The sequence below is a fragment of the Cydia fagiglandana genome, chromosome 18 (assembly GCF_963556715.1).
Source record: "Cydia fagiglandana chromosome 18, ilCydFagi1.1, whole genome shotgun sequence".
Classification (NCBI taxonomy): domain Eukaryota; kingdom Metazoa; phylum Arthropoda; class Insecta; order Lepidoptera; family Tortricidae; genus Cydia; species Cydia fagiglandana.
Genome location: NC_085949.1, coordinates 17,793,715 through 17,812,838, shown reverse-complemented (window position 1 = coordinate 17,812,838; position 19,124 = coordinate 17,793,715). Strand labels below are relative to the sequence as shown.

General features: G+C 50.1%; 1 protein-coding gene across 1 annotated transcript in view; it reads right to left on the bottom strand.

Annotated features, from left to right (window-relative positions):
- LOC134673644 (integrator complex subunit 1) overlaps positions 1 to 19,124 on the bottom strand; it is a 65,709-nt gene that overhangs the window by 8,678 nt on the left and 37,907 nt on the right. The window contains exons 16-39 of the mRNA XM_063531645.1: positions 17,638 to 17,833; positions 17,335 to 17,405; positions 16,925 to 17,090; positions 16,538 to 16,678; positions 15,515 to 15,680; positions 15,112 to 15,340; positions 14,749 to 14,915; positions 14,388 to 14,554; positions 13,782 to 13,964; positions 13,118 to 13,259; positions 12,229 to 12,362; positions 11,384 to 11,515; positions 10,815 to 10,936; positions 10,471 to 10,603; positions 9,954 to 10,136; positions 9,131 to 9,318; positions 7,431 to 7,610; positions 7,101 to 7,253; positions 6,771 to 6,923; positions 6,441 to 6,593; positions 6,111 to 6,263; positions 5,781 to 5,933; positions 5,069 to 5,209; positions 4,571 to 4,694 (exon numbers count right to left, since the gene is read on the bottom strand). Of these exons, the coding sequence (XP_063387715.1) occupies positions 4,571 to 4,694; positions 5,069 to 5,209; positions 5,781 to 5,933; positions 6,111 to 6,263; positions 6,441 to 6,593; positions 6,771 to 6,923; positions 7,101 to 7,253; positions 7,431 to 7,610; positions 9,131 to 9,318; positions 9,954 to 10,136; positions 10,471 to 10,603; positions 10,815 to 10,936; positions 11,384 to 11,515; positions 12,229 to 12,362; positions 13,118 to 13,259; positions 13,782 to 13,964; positions 14,388 to 14,554; positions 14,749 to 14,915; positions 15,112 to 15,340; positions 15,515 to 15,680; positions 16,538 to 16,678; positions 16,925 to 17,090; positions 17,335 to 17,405; positions 17,638 to 17,833 (3,730 nt within the window). The remainder of the gene's footprint in view (positions 1 to 4,570; positions 4,695 to 5,068; positions 5,210 to 5,780; positions 5,934 to 6,110; positions 6,264 to 6,440; positions 6,594 to 6,770; positions 6,924 to 7,100; positions 7,254 to 7,430; positions 7,611 to 9,130; positions 9,319 to 9,953; positions 10,137 to 10,470; positions 10,604 to 10,814; positions 10,937 to 11,383; positions 11,516 to 12,228; positions 12,363 to 13,117; positions 13,260 to 13,781; positions 13,965 to 14,387; positions 14,555 to 14,748; positions 14,916 to 15,111; positions 15,341 to 15,514; positions 15,681 to 16,537; positions 16,679 to 16,924; positions 17,091 to 17,334; positions 17,406 to 17,637; positions 17,834 to 19,124) is intronic.

Genomic DNA, 19,124 nt, shown 5'->3' with positions numbered 1-19,124 from the left:
TCCTGTGGCTGCGGGCGCATCGCGGGTGGATCGCGCCAAGGTGAAGGCGGACCGCTTCTGCGTCCCGACTGCTCGAGCGGATGGAAGGTAACTTACGTGTAAGCAGTGGAAATGCTACGAGTACAGCGACGATCGCCGCGTTGGTTGCCGCCCGTCATGTCGTCGCTGGTAACCTACGCGTCGGTGGTGGCCACCACGTTGGCACCGCCGAGGGCAACAGCGTCGCCGTGATGATACGTGCAGCTACGAGCCTAGCCATCGGCGCCTCCCATGCCGGTAACGTCCGTCACGCGCACCGGCGGCTGTGGAGCTGGCCGCCACGACTGCGCCTCTCGCCTCACGCACCTGAGCCTGGCGACGGTGGCCGCCATGATGGCGCCGCCCGCTCGATGACGCCGCCTGCCCGACGACGCTGCCCGCCACGATGGCACCGCCCGCCTCAGGACGCACCAGTGCCCCCCGAGCTGGCCGCCACGATGGCGCCTCTCGCATCACGCATCGACGCGGCGGCGGCGGCTGCCACAATGGCGCTGCCCGCCACGATGATGCCGCCCGCCACGATGGCACCACCACCTGCGCACTGGCGCCTCTCGAGCTGGCCGCCACGATGGCGCCTCTCGCCTCACACCAGTGCCTCCCGAGCCAGACGGCGACCGCCTCATGCACCGGTGCCCCCCGAGCTGGCCGCCACGATGGCGCCTCTCGCCTCACGCACCGGCGCCTCCCGAGCCGGTAGCGGCGGCCGCCACGATGGAGCCGCCCGCCTCACGCGACAGTGCCTCTAGAGCGGGCCGCCACGATGGGTCCTCGCCTCACGCACCAGCGCCTCCCGAACCAGTGGCGGCCGCCATGAGCCGCCCGGCCTCAGGCACCGGTGCCCCCCCGAGCCGGCCGCCACGATGGCGCCCCTAGCTTCACGCACCGGCGCCTCCCGAGCGGCGGTGGTTGCCACAATCACGCCGATGCTGTCCTCAGATGCTGCAACTACGACGATGTCGTCCCTTGCTCGCTGGGCGCCACAGTATCAGTTTTGTCCTGTCCACATGGTTCCATTGAGGTACGCAGGCGCCTATAGCTATGGTGCGACAGCACGAACAGACCGCTAAGCTCTTGGTTTCGGTTAAAGAATCCTCCGCCCACGGCAGACAAGGTCGTAAAGAGCCCGAGCGAGAGAGCGCTCGACTGCCCGGAGTTGAAAGCGGTAAGATATGTCGATACTCGGAGGAAAATACGTCGTGTTCCCGGGCTTCATAAAGGTGCTGATCGACTTCGCTGTGTCGCTTCGAAGTTCCTACGACTTCTCGAGGCCATGGAGTGGTCCAACCGGAGAACAGCTAGCGACAAGGCCCTGTGCGACCGCTCGAAACCGAGGTGAAAGGCATCGAAAAGGTCTGCAGACTTCACATAATTATCTCTGCTTGCTCGCGCTCTCCAGCTTAAGTTCCGTCTTACAAAGAGGAACTCGTGCGAAAAGCCCATAATAAACAAAATGGGACAAATAAACCCGCTGCGCCTGAACAAGCTTGAGTTTCCGGTGCTAAGAGAAAGGGGCCAGGAGGACTCCAGCAGTTTCCATCTGTCTGTATTCGACTTATCGAAACAGTTTTGTTACGCAAAGCGCCAAAATCGATTTTAGTCTTGATTTCATCAGTTCGATTTCCTTAAAAGCATGCTACTAACTCGATATAGGGTGTCTCTTCGGATAAAGCGAATTAGACCATCACGCTCCTAGACATCACGTGGGACACGCGGCACAACACCCCGATTGAAAGTTTTCTTTTTCGCGACATACAGGCCTGCCTTGCTGCAGAGTTTCTCGCAGAAATGAGACTCAATGCCTTCTGTTCAGTCTCAAATTCGCAAACTTTAGTTCATGGAGGAAGGTGAAGCCTTCGCAGTCCCCAGCAACACGGAGCTGCCGAAAGCCTCGCACCACTTTCTTCCTCATCTTATGCAAGCAGTCCGTTACAATCTCCAATATTGGTAGACAATGTACGAGGTAAGGCCCTTTCAGCGAAGAGTAACCGTTAACGGGCCGCATCTGCAGCGCTGACGGCAGAAGTGTAAACATACAACCGCACCGGTACAGTATACATAAAACGACGGCGACACTACATCCCTTCCGTTACTACGGCTGTCGCAAAAACTGCTGATGCCAGCAGATCGTCTACAAGTCGCGCTGGTTGCTTGCTACTTGCCAGGTCGGTACAACCCCCGAGGGCGACGGTTTATCAAGAAGTCACTGCGCGCCCGAGTGGCAGCTGCGCCCAGAAGCCGCCGAGACTATCTTCGCCTGACAGGCGCCTTGTTGGCCGGCCTCCGCTTTCGAGAGCCCTCTGTGCCATGGTATTTCTTAACAGACTCATCGAACTGCTACCACGACGTTTGGCAGCTGCCTGTGATACGACTTGGCATGGATGTCTCCACCTCCCAGCCTAGTCTGTCTACTGTGACGGCGTGATAAGGAGAGTCTTAAAGCAGCTGTGGTAAGCTTGCAATTTACTGGCGGTCCTAGTGAACACAACGTCAGACCGCCCTCCCTTACGAGTCAACGACCTTAAGAATGAGGCGTAGCTCCTGTCAGATAGGACGCTCCAACACCGAGCTGGCGGGATCAGGAGTGACGTCCGCTACTGGCGTGACTGGCGCATGCATACAACATGCCAAGGTCTAACGCTACGTAGCGAACGAAACTCAACTGTCACTGTCTCACTAATATGGAAGAACCGGATATTCCCGATTCCGGTACTGTGTTTGTATAGAAAACCAGTAACGGGAGCCCCTAGATCGTCCCCTTGTCTAGGCTGCATGTACGGCCACAATGTAAAAATGGTCTTTATGGTGCATCAAAAATAAGATCAACTGCCAGGTACCTCTATCCAGTGAAGTAGCGAGCTATCTCAGACGTCTATTTCTATTGTCCATGTTAGCATTCAGAACGATACTCGTTCATAAGCCTCTCACAAGTGCTGTATATGAACTACTATCGGACACTATGCCTTCTTCCAACGCCATTAATAGCGAGACCAGCGCCTCCCAAAGCACCAGCTTGGGACGCGAGACATCTACTTGCCCTAATTTAAATAGCCCTACAACGTTAGGTACGTTAGAAGAAGTACGATAGAAGAGCTGCCGCACTTTTGCTGTTAGCATCAGGCCGCAGGGTCAATGACCTTACTATACTACACTGTAGCCCGGGCAATTACATAGATAACTTTAACGCTATTATTTTGTGTCCGAAATTCGGCTCTAAACCAGATAACGTGTCTTAATGACTGGACTCTTAGAAGCTCCGGAATAAAGTATAGACCCAGTATAAGTAGGTAGTCTGGGTACGTCACCTTGCGAGAATTACACAAAATGTTAGGGGACACTTCGCTTATTTCTTTCAGCCACAGTCTCATCCAAGCCGGCCTCGCCTACGATTGCTTTCGATCCAGGATGTACTTAATAACTAAATTGGCTGGAAAGCTATTCACTTAGCGATATTTTCGCTTATGTTAATTGGGAACATGACTCGCCGAGATTCTGCGGATCGGATGCGATTTCGAATGAGAATTATCTTAAACCAGTTTAACGTCAGATTCGAACCTGAGATTACAATTTCAATTCTCAATTTCCTGTAATTCATATTATAACGAGTCACTGATTTCATGGGTTGCATATGGTGTATATATATGTATATTTATTCTTTCTCTGAGTTCTATGACAGTAGGTGTAGCCCTAACGCTTGCGCGCCCGCTAACTCGCCACCAGGAGATAATAAACAGGTCTCAATGAAGATCTTCGATGTGGAGTACGGAACACATAATATACAAATTTTACCTTCCAATAAAATTGGTATTATGTTTCCTTCCACATCGAAGATCTGAGTAATGCCTTCCTGGCAGGCTAGTAGGCTACTTTTATGTCGACGGTACTTCTCCTCAACAATGACATGGCGGCGGCGATTAGCGGGAAGCGAGCAATGGTTGGCAGGGACGGGAAGCGGAACTACGCCACGGCGTGGAGCGGAGCGACTGCATAGACGCTAGCGGCATCGATCGGTCAACGATCGCGTTACTCTCTCAATGAAGATCTTCGATGTGGAAGGAAACATAATACCAATTTTATTGGAAGGTAAAATTTGTATATTATCGAGAAGTAGTCACTCAAGGAAATCGATTAAGAAAAAGACTTAAATATATTAATTCTGTGCACGACTGAGGCGTCGCCCTAGAGGGGGTTTGGGGCACATTGTTATCTGACGATTCGGAAATGTCATCCCATGAGAACTTACATTTTATCCACGTCGTGCATTACCATCGCAATTAAATTAAATTAACCGCTCGTATGCTGCGACGCGGTTAAGGGCTGATTTAGACATCGCGCGAACTCGCATGCGATTTTAGTTACATTAATTGCGGACTGTTGGTTACGTCCAATTCAACCGACCGATGAAAAACCGCAATGTAATGAAACTCGCATGCGAGTTCTCGCACCGTCTAAATAAGGCCTAAGAGCTACGAAACGTGTCCTCGAGTACTAAAAACCGCCAAGACTATGCTAAAGCTAGATAAGATAATGTTACCTGTATGTATATGTGTAAATCATCAGGAGGGTCTCTCCGTTGCAGCGCCATCAGTGCCTGCGGCGGCGGCGCGGCCGAAGCGGGCGCCGCGCCGGGCTCCTCGCCCAGCGCGCTCAGGGATCCACTGTTACAAAACAATGTATGTAGCTCTCAATAAAGTCAGCGTAAAATCTAAATTACAAAGTATCTAATATATGAGAGTAGACAAACATAAACTAATAACATAATAATAATTCAACCTATACCCACTACTATACCATAGCTAAAGTTCCAACTGAAAATTTTATTGCGTTTATTAATAGTTTTTTGTACATCAAATAAAGATATCGTACTTAACTAGATATAAAGTAGCTTAATTATCGTTCTTTACGATATTTTAAAGAACAATAAAGCATATTTTCACCACACTAGCTGGTAAAGGGTCTCCTCTTATTGTACTTCAAAAAGTATAATACAAAAGTTACATTTTATTCACATGTATGGATATACTTGACTTACTGTGTGCGAGGCGGGCTGTGCGCAGCGACACGGCGCATGAGTGCCGCCACTCGGTGTTGTAGCGCCGAGTCTCGGTCTCGCTCTCGGCCGCCAGCTGCCGCCATTTGTACGAAACACTCCAGAATGTTCTGCACTTCTTCGCTATAAGGGAAATTACGAATATGCAACTATAATGAAATTGACCAATCACAGCTCACCGCGATCAAGAGGACGAAACAAAACCATAGCTCAAATTAATTATTTATTTTAGGTTGTATAGTAGAAACAATTGGTTCATTGTCTCCATAGGCTACGGTGGTCAAAATCGAGAAAACAACTGTTTAAATATTGAATTGAGCGCGGAGCAAGTACCAGGGCTTCATGAGTTACGAGAAGGTATCGTTGACCAGCCCGCTAGGCCGCGGCGGCCGGGGCACGTACCAGTATGAAGGTATCGCGACTGCTCGCGTATCTTAGCTGTATACTTTTGGTTTGGTTTGTTTGTATGATTCTAGTAGGTAGTATTATTTTTGTTGACTCGTAGAAAAAGTATTGTATACAGTAGTGATATAATCAAGCTTTTCAATCTCGTACCTTACTTAGGCAACTCGGCAAGCTTCGTTGCCTAAACATGGTACTCGACTGAAAAACTCTCTATCATATCACGATTGTATAAAATACTATTTTTTTTACTCCAGCAATTCATATGTAAAATAAATAAGTTTAGCTTTACCTTGTATCAGGTCGCTGCAGCTCGTGATCGGGCAGCAGCTCCAGCGCGGACAGCAGATGCGCCCTCGCGGGCGCCGGCACCGCGCCGCGCAGCAGCGCGCCCGCCAGCGGCAGCGCGCGCGCGCCCGCGCCCGCCACGCGCGCCCACAGCGACCTTTAGCTGTACCTTGTATCAGGTCGCTGCAGCTCGTGATCGGGCAGCAGCTCCAGCGCGGACAGCAGATGCGCCCTCGCGGGCGCCGGCACCGCGCCGCGCAGCAGCGCGCCCGCCAGCGGCAGCGCGCGCGCGCCCGCGCCCGCCACGCGCGCCCACAGCGACCTTTAGCTGTACCTTGTATCAGGTCGCTGCAGCTCGTGATCGGGCAGCAGCTCCAGCGCGGACAGCAGATGCGCCCTCGCGGGCGCCGGCACCGCGCCGCGCAGCAGCGCGCCCGCCAGCGGCAGCGCGCGCGCGCCCGCGCCCGCCACGCGCGCCCACAGCGACCTTTAGCTGTACCTTGTATCAGGTCGCTGCAGCTCGTGATCGGGCAGCAGCTCCAGCGCGGACAGCAGATGCGCCCTCGCGGGCGCCGGCACCGCGCCGCGCAGCAGCGCGCCCGCCAGCGGCAGCGCGCGCGCGCCCGCGCCCGCCACGCGCGCCCACAGCGACCTTTAGCTGTACCTTGTATCAGGTCGCTGCAGCTCGTGATCGGGCAGCAGCTCCAGCGCGGACAGCAGATGCGCCCTCGCGGGCGCCGGCACCGCGCCGCGCAGCAGCGCGCCCGCCAGCGGCAGCGCGCGCGCGCCCGCGCCCGCCACGCGCGCCCACAGCGACCTTTAGCTGTACCTTGTATCAGGTCGCTGCAGCTCGTGATCGGGCAGCAGCTCCAGCGCGGACAGCAGATGCGCCCTCGCGGGCGCCGGCACCGCGCCGCGCAGCAGCGCGCCCGCCAGCGGCAGCGCGCGCGCGCCCGCGCCCGCCACGCGCGCCCACAGCGACCTTTAGCTGTACCTTGTATCAGGTCGCTGCAGCTCGTGATCGGGCAGCAGCTCCAGCGCGGACAGCAGATGCGCCCTCGCGGGCGCCGGCACCGCGCCGCGCAGCAGCGCGCCCGCCAGCGGCAGCGCGCGCGCGCCCGCGCCCGCCACGCGCGCCCACAGCGACCTTTAGCTGTACCTTGTATCAGGTCGCTGCAGCTCGTGATCGGGCAGCAGCTCCAGCGCGGACAGCAGATGCGCCCTCGCGGGCGCCGGCACCGCGCCGCGCAGCAGCGCGCCCGCCAGCGGCAGCGCGCGCGCGCCCGCGCCCGCCACGCGCGCCCACAGCGACCTTTAGCTGTACCTTGTATCAGGTCGCTGCAGCTCGTGATCGGGCAGCAGCTCCAGCGCGGACAGCAGATGCGCCCTCGCGGGCGCCGGCACCGCGCCGCGCAGCAGCGCGCCCGCCAGCGGCAGCGCGCGCGCGCCCGCGCCCGCCACGCGCGCCCACAGCGACCTTTAGCTGTACCTTGTATCAGGTCGCTGCAGCTCGTGATCGGGCAGCAGCTCCAGCGCGGACAGCAGATGCGCCCTCGCGGGCGCCGGCACCGCGCCGCGCAGCAGCGCGCCCGCCAGCGGCAGCGCGCGCGCGCCCGCGCCCGCCACGCGCGCCCACAGCGACCTTTAGCTGTACCTTGTATCAGGTCGCTGCAGCTCGTGATCGGGCAGCAGCTCCAGCGCGGACAGCAGATGCGCCCTCGCGGGCGCCGGCACCGCGCCGCGCAGCAGCGCGCCCGCCAGCGGCAGCGCGCGCGCGCCCGCGCCCGCCACGCGCGCCCACAGCGACCGCACGCCGGCCTCCAGGCGCCACGTCCTGCCACCGAACGAATATCGATATCTTATCTAATACAGGGACAGTTGCACCGACCACGGTTGACGGGCTGATCGACGTCAGCCGGCGCGCCCGCGCGCGGCCCTATGAAACTTTCCATACGTACAAATTTTGCGAACTCTTTAACGATACGAGCGCGGAGCGGTTTGGTGCGACGGACCCTAAAACGAGCTATTCTTGTTTTTTTATGTACTTATGACGGAGGCATGGGTTTACAGGATGGCGGCTGGGCGTATTACTTGACAGCTAACTCGGTATGGTACCGGTGCATGAAATAAAGTTTCGGACTCGTTAACTATATCAGTGCCCGACTAATCACTATTGGGATGTATTTGGATTGAACTCGAATAAAAGGATCACATAAAATCGTTCGTCTTTATTCAAATCAAGCTAGGTCGGCTCCAACCCTACACCTCTGACCCGAAAAGATTTAATTCCTTCTCAATTAGAGAAGAGTATCCCAATATGGAACCGGCACCTAACTCGGCGGGACACATCTTTTCTAAACAACACTTGTTCTCTTTACTTTACAAAGATAAGCTTTCTAATGATGCACAAGAACACTTAGCTAAATAGTAAAAGAGCGTTAGATTCTATAAACTTTCAGAATAATCCTTCAGGAACGTGGCGAATTAGGCACGAGGTTGGCTAACGTCCGATCACTCGCACGGTCTGATCAAATCTGCCGGCGGAGCCTCACCGCTCCCGCCTCGAAGTCAAGTTGCAAACCTTCTCGACCGGTCTACCAACATAACGACAAAAACTGCCACCTCGAACCGAACTTCATCCAAGTTAAACCACTTGACGTTCCAATGCCTTCTACCTGTCATCTTAGTTCAACAATATGCGAATAGAGGGCGTAACGAGTACTCTCTACGGAACTTTATGAATTTCGTTACAACCAAGTAATCCGTAGCCAAATATTGCTAATCGATTTGATACAGGCGTCTAAAACTATGTACTATAACGCTGCAATACGTCCATCTGGAGTCACGCTCCGACACTTATATATATATATATATTTCGGGGATCTTAAAAACGACTCTAACGAGTTCAATGAAATTTGCTATTACATATATATTAATACAATTGATAGCTGTTGGTTCTCCGAATAATAAATAAATAAATAAAATAAAATAAAATATGTAAAAGATAACAATCCATTTTATAATTTTAAAAAACTTTGAGTAGCAGTCTGCAGACCGGAAATTACATTCGGCTCCAAAGTGCCATACTGGCTTTTGTGGCGTGGCACACCACGGCTTACGTTCGCTCTTTTTCTTAATTTGTGTCAGTTTCAGACAAAAGGCCCAGTTTGTCGCTTGCCATAAGGACACTTTGACAGGTTATTCTTGTAAGCGATAAAGTGGACCTTTCACTGGACTTTGACATATTTTGTTATGAATAATGTCCACACTATTAATTGCCAACTCATAAACCTTATTCCAAGGACATAAGGTCCACCGATAGTCAGTTAAGGGTGCTGCTAGTATACTACTTACTTAAAGTTCGCCTCCTTGCCGTGCTCCTTGCTCGGGTGCGCGAGCGCCGTCAGCAGCGTGTGGGAGACGCGGTCGGTGGCGCTGGTGGAGCTGGCGGCTACTTGCTGGTAGGGCTCCGCCCCTTCCAGTGGACAGGTGGTTAGGGGGCGCTCCGCACTCTCCATTAGGAGTTGGCGGATCTTTGGCACCTAGATACGAAAACAAAAAGAAGAAATATGTATATTAAAGCAAAATTAGTAAAATGACATCAAAGTCCATCATCATCATTATCCCGAACATCAAAGTCAATCATTTTTACCCTTAAGGGCCACTTTCACCATTCACTTATCTGGGGTAAACCGGTTAAACCTGGAGCTACCATGGTTACCAGTACAATTTGACACTGGGTTAACAGTTTAACCGCTTAACCCCGGGTTAGTTGGATGGTGCAAGTGGGCCTAAATCGGCAACGGGAAACAGGAACATATCATCCTTGATCGTCGTTTTGCATTTCTTTCTGAAACAGAATCATTAGCACAGTTGAGCTACGAGGCGGCTTGAACTCACGACTACCCTCATTTTTTATCCGGCAATTTAAGGGCCAACTCAGTCTTTTATTCTTCCTTTTCTGCCCTAGTTGCTCGAAGATAAAAAATATTTGATTTAATTTTATGATGCGACCAATTAGAATATTTACAGTACATCTGGTGCTACATTACGATACCGGGTGCTATAACAAGCACATTACGTAACTACGTCTAAAATTTAAAGGGCCATACTGTAAAACGTTGTACGATACACGTGCGAATAAGTAATTCGTACGTGTATCATAAATAATGATAACCTTCATGTACAGCAGTAGTAACAGTAGCGGTTCCGCGGCGGCGGCGGCGGCGAGGAGGGAGGGCGGGTCGGGCGCGCAGCGCAGCGCGAGGGGCAGGCGCGCCTCGATGCGGCGCCGCATGCTGTCCAGGTCCGGCCCGGCCTCCGAGGCCTCCTCCATTATGTACTTGATTAGGACTTCCAGCTGGAAAAGATTACATATTTACTCCCTTATTCATAAACATAAAATTGTCTCTTTCCATCATTGCATCGGAAAGGGACAACAGATCATTATCGGCATGTCAACTTTATTAAACGTTTATGAATAAGGGGTTTAGTTTCTACAACTTTTAGGATACTGTGAGAAAACCCAGCCAAAATGAGGAAACAATTCGAAATTTGAATCTAATTACTTTGCCACTCCTGTGGATAAAATGCAACTTTCTGATCAGTTTATGGAGTATCAAGGGAGCTTTTACCTTTACTTAAATATTTCAACAGTTATTAGATATGTTTTGATCATCATCAATGCGACAGACCTGCGGGTGTGTGAGCCGGTGCAGATGGCAGGGCGCCTGGTGTTTGGGCGCGGCGCGGTCGCGGCCCTGCCACACGCGCTCCGAGCCCATCAGCGTCTCCGCGAAGTCCAGCACGCCGCTCGCCGCCCAGCCCCTAACAAAATAAAAACGTTTATCATATATTACGATTTTACTCGAGTACCGACCTAAACTGTTCGAAACGTGGCACGCGTAGTTTACTGCATACTAACTGAATGAAAACACGAGAGCAAAATAAAGTCTAGTAAACCATTTAGTCGATAGAATAAGAGTCAACATTCGAAAAACGTAAGCGTGAAGGGTAGATATATTTTGTATAAATATACCCGTTAGGCTGCAATAAGGTAGAGAGGCAGGTGTGCAGCGTGCGCCACGAGGCACGGTGTGCTAAAAGAGTCACCAGCAGCGGCCGCCACGCCGCCGAGCCGGATCGGAACATTAGCCGCATCTGCATAAAAACATGAATTGTTACGCGTCGTCATAACGATGAAAGAATGCGAAGCGGCGCGGTGCGTTGACACGCAAATTCAACGCAGTGCGTTGACACGCAAATTCAACGTGGTGCGGTGCGGCGCGCATCATGCTCTACCGCCACTGCGTCGTATTCACAGCAAAAATAAAACCAACTGTTTACACCCACTTCGTTTCGCTTTTTTTTTTACCTTTACAACGCCTATTGTGTGCGGCGCGTACAGTCAGCAGCAGATCTTGACGTGACTTTATTGTTAAGAGAATAAGAGAACGGCAAGGTACTTCTGAACACCTCGCCCGCTTAGCAACTTCTGGTGCTGACTGTACTCGTGAACCTTGTCGGAATGCACGAAGGTTAATATTGGGCTGCAGCCGCGCGCATTAGTTAACAAGTATGGTGGTAAAGGGATTAAAGTTGTCCTACCTGTCGTTCGGGCTGCGGGCCGAGCGTCTCCCGCTGCAGCTCCGACATCCAGTCCAGCAGCAGGCCGCAGCCGAGCCCGCGGCGCGCGAACACGTGCGGAGGGGGCGGCTCCGCACCTACTTCCACTTTCACCTGTATACAATGTGAGAATAATTAAACCAGTATTTTTCAATTTTTTTCATGACGCGACTGGCACGAGAAAATTTTGGCGACCCTACTTGGCATAAAAAATGCCAGCTATTTGTAAGCAGTTTTGTGCTCTTTTTAGCAGACTTCAATTTCAAATTAAAACTTATATCCCGCATACTAAAATTACAGTTCAGTCGGCCAATTTGAAGCCCGATCTGTCCAATCTAACTGTAATTTCACCAATGTAACTAATACGTTAACCTTTTGAACGCCACAGACAGCAATTGACGTCAACGCAAAATCGTGACAACGACGCCAGACGGTATTTGACGTCGATCGGTTTTTGATGAAAATCTACTGAAAAACACCCCACTTTTAGGTTGGCATTGCTTATTCACAAAATTAAATTTTACCCCCGTGGCGTTAGTGGCACTGCATTTGGCGTTCAAAAGGTTAAACAAATTGAATTCGGGATCGGTCTGGTTAAAGAAACGAGAAGAGATAGATTCAGTGCTAGATTGTCCAACCGAACTGATGTTTTACTCATACTCCTCCTCCTCCTCCTCCTCGGCCTCCAGTGCCCGGCCTTTGTACATGACATTTATTTCGTTTATAGTTTAAATAGTAGTGTGTCTACTTGTAAAAAATACAAATTTAAATATTTTGATACAAAGTAGTTTAATTTGTTTATAAAGTGGCGTGCTAGACCCCTTTACCTCGGACTCGTAAGCGCCCTGCTGATTCTTCTCCAGAAGCGTGGAGATGACGTCCACCACTAAACGAGTGTTCTGTGTCTCTATGATGCGATTTCCAATTGCCTCTAAGGTGTTTGGAGTCGCAGCTTCCAGCGCTGTGCCATAAAGATAAAAACCAAATTCAATAATTTGTTAGTGGAAAGTAACAGCCGTTGTAAAATAAAAAGTGGGAGCCCCATTTAAATATTTATTTTTAGTATTTGATGTTATAGCCGCAACAGAAATACATCATCATGTGTCATGTGAAACTTTCAACTGTCTAGCTATCACGGTTCATGAGATACAGCCTAGTGACAGACAGACGGACGGACGACGGACAGGGAGTCTTAATAGGGTCCCGTTTTTACCTTTTGGGTACGGAACCATAAAAGACAGGCGAAGCGGAGGTGGTTAGCTCTATTGAAAGCTCTTTTGCTTTCTAAAGTACTAACAGCAACAGCAAATACATTAATAAATGATTCCACACTTTAAACTGTCCATCGGTGGACTATATATCTTTGCAATACGTTTACGAATTGTTAGGAAACAGTGTGGACTATGGTAGTTTAATTCTATATACATACTTCATTTACTAATTTATTTATTCTTAATGCCTAAAGGCATTCTCTACCAGTCAACCATTGGGTCAAACAGAGACAAATGTTGGTGCAGGAGATACTAATTGTGCATTTATATTTGATATCGTGAAATCTCGTATTCATTCTATCGCATGTGAAATAACGTTCGCAAAATCATTTCTAAATGGTTTCCATAGACAAGAATATTGGCAAAGAATTATTACTTAATCCGATTGAAACTGTCGTACTCGTAAGTCATATTAAAACTGAATACATTTTTATTGCATTAGTACCGGCGATGAGTTGTTCCTTGGTGGCGTGTGGCAGGGTTGGTACAGTGCGGGCCGCTCGCCTCTCCGGGGCCGCCAGTTGCGTCAGCAGGTTCGCTACCGGGCCCGCGGGGCATTTGAACTGCTTCAGTAAATTTGAGCACACCTGCAGACAACATAATGCTAAAAACCCGTATTCGCTTTTAAATGATTATTTATTTATTTTTAAACTTTATTGCACATACAAAAAGTACAACAGGCAGACATAATGCTGTTATAGGCATTCTCTACCAGTCAACCATAGGGCGAAACAGAAAAGCGCTTAAATGTACTCGGTTCAGTTAGTAAAAGGTTAAATAAGGCACTTGTTACTTGATACTTTTCGTGTAGCTGAGCTGAGGACCTACCGCGAGCCACTTCGTTCCATCTTCTGTTTGCCTCTTTATTGCTCGAATATGCAGGAGCGATAGAGATTTTCTCTAACGCTCGATTGAGTAACGTGACTGGATGTAGGCTATAGACCTACCGCTTAAATGAGTCCTCGCCTGCGCGGTAGGGGGGCGAGGGGGTAGGGCGACTAAAGGTGGCGGGGAAGGTGCGGGCGGCAGGCGTACCCCGTCGCCCCCGTACCGCGCAGGCGAGGACTCGTTTAAGCGGTCGGACTATGCACGGTGTACAGGTCACTGACCTCTCGGAGCGGCTCCCAGCGAGCCAGCGTGAGGCTGCGCAGCAGCACGGCGGCGTGGCTGGCGCCGGTCATGCCGCGCAGGACGCCGCTGTCCGCGGCCTGCAGGAACATTGTCACTCGTTGTATGTAGGGGCAGTCGGTTGGGACGTTTTCGCGGAGCTTCTTCACTTCTTCGGTTATTTTCTACAAAATAAAAAATGATTTGAAATTTAGACCGGATTATATCTCGATGCAAAATAAGCATCTTCATCAGAAATCGAAAAGAATGACCAGTGGTACTTATACGCGAAACTAAGTAGTTAATCGCGAATCTATACCTTGTATATACCCATATATACCTATGGCGTTAAGTTCAGTGAAGGCCACATCCAAGTCTCCGGGGTAGGTGCAGCCGCAGAAGGCCGTGGTCAGCAAGGCTGGGACCTGCTCTTGTTAAATGACGAGGGATTCTATACCTTGTGTATAAGTACTTACGGCGTTAAGTTCAGTGAAGGCGACATCCAAGTCTCCGGGGTAAGTTCCACTGCCGAAGGCGGTGGTCAGCAAGGCAGGGACCTGCTCTGTTTGGATGACTAGCGGTTCTATACCTTGTATACTAGTACTTACGGCGTTAAGTTCAGTGAAGGCCACATCCAAGTCTCCGGGGTAAGTCCCACCGCAGAAGGCGGTGGTCAGCAAGGCAGGGACCTGCTCTGGTTGGATGACTAGTGGGATTGGAGCGCACTCGTCTTCGTCTTCGGAGGGGAGGGGCTCTTCTTCGAATAGTGTGTCATCTGTTTAGGGAGATGAGGTTTTATTTTGTCGAACTACACTTTTATATAACATTGAAACATGCGTATAGTGACAGATGTATGACTGGCATATTGCGGAATGTTTTCAAAAAAGGTGGAACGGTTAGGTGGAGATAAAGGCTTGCTCATACTGGGCGGGTAGCCTGCACGAGCAGGAGATTAGGGCCAGCACATACCGGGCGGGTAGGGCGGCGGCTGCAGGCGCAGCGCGGCCGCGAAGGCCTCGCCGCCCGTGCAGCCGCGCGCGCGCTGCACCAGCAGCAGCTGCGCCATGTAGCCGCGTTCCACGCCCAGCCGCAGCACCGCCGCCGCCGGGCACGCGTCCAGCGCTGCCAGCAGCGCGCTAAGGGAAAACATGGTACAATTAGTTATAAAAAAAAATCATGAATTAATCCAGGACTATCCTAAATAGAGCCTGCTTCTGAAAATGGAATAGTCTAAACCAGAAGTATTCAAACAAATTACAATGCCGTGGTAGCCATTAGCCACCAACGTAAAAATATAAAAAAATGCTTCAAATCTAAGTGATAAGTGATTACCTGCAGGCGGACCGCGGCATGCCAAACGTCTGTATGAAGAGCGCCAGCTTATGCGCGGGGAGGGCTCGCAACCCTAGCTCCAGCAGCGGCGGCCTTGCTGACCGCACGAGGTGCAGCCGCAACCAGTCCGGCAGCAGGCTCGTGGTGGTGCCGTCCGCGGCGAAGGCCGTCGGAGGTTCGCCAACCCATACTGATTCTAGCCAGGAATACATTTCTTGGTTCGTGTCGTCTGTGGAGAAAAGTGAATTAGTAAGCACAAATTGCTTGGTTTAAAAGGTTTTATACAGTACGCTGGCTGAAATCTATCTATTAACTCAAATATTGTTTCGACCCCGTTGGCTAAATCATCGACGTAGCCATCGATGGAGCCATATTACGTAAAGATTGCATTGTAAACACTCACATGCGGAAGGGCCGTAGCACAGCAGCTTGTAGTGCGCGTGCGCGACGACAGAGGGCATGGCGGCGGCGGCGGAGCTCCACTGCAGCGTCACCAGGTCGCCCGCCGCCGCGCCGCCCGCGCCCCACTCCTCGCCCGCCTCCGGCGTCAGGGCTCCCGATGTGCGTGCCTGGACATTACGACCTTACTTCGACGATGCGTCAAATACAATTCGAACGTAAGTGGTACCCTAGCCTTAAGCCCACAAAGGCATGGTGTGATAAAATGTAAATTATCACTTCAGTTTAGTATTCCTTCCAGTAGTTAAAATTAGGGTTCTTACCTCTCACGACCCGTCACATCTGTACTAAAATCAGCTGAAGACGAAAAGCAGAGAAAATATTCCACGGCCTGTGAAATGCGACATGCAACGTTCACTCCACTTGTAACATCTGTTGACAGCGTCTATGCACCCCAAATGTCCTCCTTTATAAAACATATGGCAGAAACCATATCTCAACGGTGGAACCGTTCTCTAAGCACCATACTGGGCTGGCTGAGATGTAGGATCAGTATCGCCGTTATACGCGCCACCAGCATGTGTATCCGAGGCACACGCCACCGTTTTAAGTCAACCGCCAGGTGGCTTGGGTTCGACGCCGGTGCCGCCCTTCCACACATCGATTGAAACCACTTTTCTACCCTACCCACATACGTATTACCTAACCCTTTGCCTATGTACTTATGATTGTTTTAATGTAATAAATTTTTGTTGGAGTTAAAAAGTTAAAATTAGGGTTTCGTTTACTATACACAGTTACAACATCGTATCGAACAATGTCTTTAAAAGAATATTCGTTGGTGCGTCAAAAAGAACTCTTACTTTAGTGGTTGTGTTCATTGCAGGAATAACATCATGGTGCGGAATATGCGAGGGAAATTGAGATTTTTGAGTTGTAAGCTTGTTGGGTTAAGATTAAGAGGTCGTTTACGATTTAATTAGCACACAATCTCTAGTGGTTGATGACTCATGGTTTTGTCACGTACCTTCCGCAAGTGTGTGTAGAAGATCGAGGTGATGGCGTGCAGAGTGCGGTGCTGCAGACGATCAGGCACAGCTCGGGGTTCCGCCGGCGGAAGTACGCCGCCGATCACTACTTGGCGCTCCATCACCACTTGGCTTAAGTCCTGCACAAACAAACACATGATAAAGCTTGGTCAGCAACAGTAAGAATAGACGGTATCTTGTCTTTTTACGTGTTCGTAACGTAGTCAATTCAAATAAATATGAATAAACCTTTAAGAGTGACAATCTTAAACATGTACAGACAACAAAAGCAGAAAAATTCATAACCTAGTGTGCATCACGAAATGGATCCAGCCGTATTTAGTTCGACGGCGGCGAGACGGGCGAGGGGTCACCCAGTAACATACCAGCACTAGGGGCGGGAGGGTGTCGGCGTGTTCGGCCAGGAATGCAATGTAGGCGGCAAGGTGGCGCGGCACGCACTCGGCGAGGCAGGCGGCGCGGAGGCGAGCAAGCACCTCGTCGCGGACTGCGTCCCAGTGGCGAAGCTGGACTAGCAGCTCTAGCCACTCCCTGATGATCAATATTGCGTTAAACTCTAGAACTCAGAAGGTCTAGTTTTAATATTCAGCAACCTCAGTGTTGCGTCTTCCGATGACGACTGCCTATCGGAGGTTCGGGGGATAGTTTTTATAATAGATGACCACATTTTGCAATTTCTTTTATGATAACTATATCCTCAAACTTACACGTCGTGAACAATAGCTGCAGAAGTCATTTAGATGAACAAGTAGGTCACAATAAACGTTACACTCACTCAGGGCCGACGTCTGCGTTGTAGTCCATTTCAGCCGTATCTTCGGCCTGCGTCAGAACTAATTTGAGGCCCTGCAAAACAAACAAAACATTAAGTTTATCCTATAGTTCAAAACAACTACAAGAGCCTTATCCTCACTGATCGCTTGAAACAGCGGTCTCCATGTTATGGCCCGTGAAAAGTGCCTAAATAGATTCCCACTCTCGAAAGGGAAGCTGACTTCTGACTACGTCCGGGCCGACTCCTCGGATCAAAGCTGCTATTTCGTAGTAATTGGGCAAAAACTACAACCCGCTTTCATACCCTGTTAGCTTGTGCGCGGGTAGGCGCATGCGAGTGCGCGAGCCGCTGCGTGTAGTACTGCAGCACGGCGCGCGCGCCCTCTTCGCTCGCCGCCACCGTGCGCCGCAGGTGAGCGGCCAGCTCGCCCGCTTTGCCTGCCTCGCCGCCCGCACCGCCCGCGGACAGGAACTCGCAGAGACATTGCACTGGTAGCACACTGTTGAAAAGAATATGTATTAATGTGCTGACTGATTGTGAGTGGTTGCTCTAGCAGCAGCGACCAATGGAGCGCCTATGTTAAACATATGCATACGAATACAAGAACGCAGCTCAAATCTTTTCGAAACCTGACGCCACACCGTATGAACGCTTGACGCTCGCCACTAGAATCCTGGTCATGGCACCAATTTTAACCACGATACCGAGATCTTTAAAATGAAAAGCGGAATTTTGTTTATGAAAATACGGTTCAAGTGCCATTTTAGACGTCACGTCGAAGGAAAATGAACACAATTGGTACGGTACAGTATACTTGACGTAGAAACAATAATGAGATAAAATAAGTAGATACATTGTCTGAGCCAACACTATTATATGGTGGTAAATGAAAACAAACTTATGATTTTTCATATGACTAGGTGCATAAAAACAAAAGGCTCGACGTTAGCGCATAATTTAGCTGTAGTCAACATTTAAATAAAGATGATGATGGTTACAAAAAGCCTACTCCGTTCACTTTAACAAAACAAACAATAGCAGGTCAGTTAAACTGCGTCATCACAAGGTACTTAAATGACCACCGATCGTACGTTCGTCAAGTCGTAACGGGACGCAATTGCTCAGCGGCAACCGGCAAACTATATAAGAAATTATAAAAAATGGCCTTTTACTTCGACGGTACTAATATTTCACGAAAGCGTTTGTCTCATTAGTTTTGTTTACTAATGAATTTAACTAGGAAAGTTAACAGACAATACAGCATATAAACTATGTCCATTTCAATTAATCACTGCATCCTCATACAATGTATAATATTTTCCTTATTGACTCAGGCTAGTTGTTACTTAAATAATCTTTAGCTACATGGCTAGTATGTCTTCTGGCTTTATGCTCAGTGCGTCTCCCTCGGTATGCGCAGACAGAAAGGGTTTACCGAGCAAAAATGGGGAAATACTTGTGCAAGCTACACAGGAGGTAAAGATAAATATTGTTGTTGCAGCCATGCATTTATTGTAGCCAGTTGTCCTGCATGTACCCTGTTAGTCCGTTATATTTCAAGACATTTTTCAATAAATTAGAAAATGGTGTAGGCGTGGCAGTGAAAAATGTTCTACGAACCGGTATGAAACGTGAAGAGACTGAAAACTGGACTGAAAAGTACAGATGACAATTGTAAAGGAAATTTCGTGAGGTTGAGGTTGGAAAGGAAGTTATATCATGACATCTGAAGTTGAGGAAAACCAATACCTAATGCTTGTTATGTAATAAAGTACGAGCTCGAACCACAG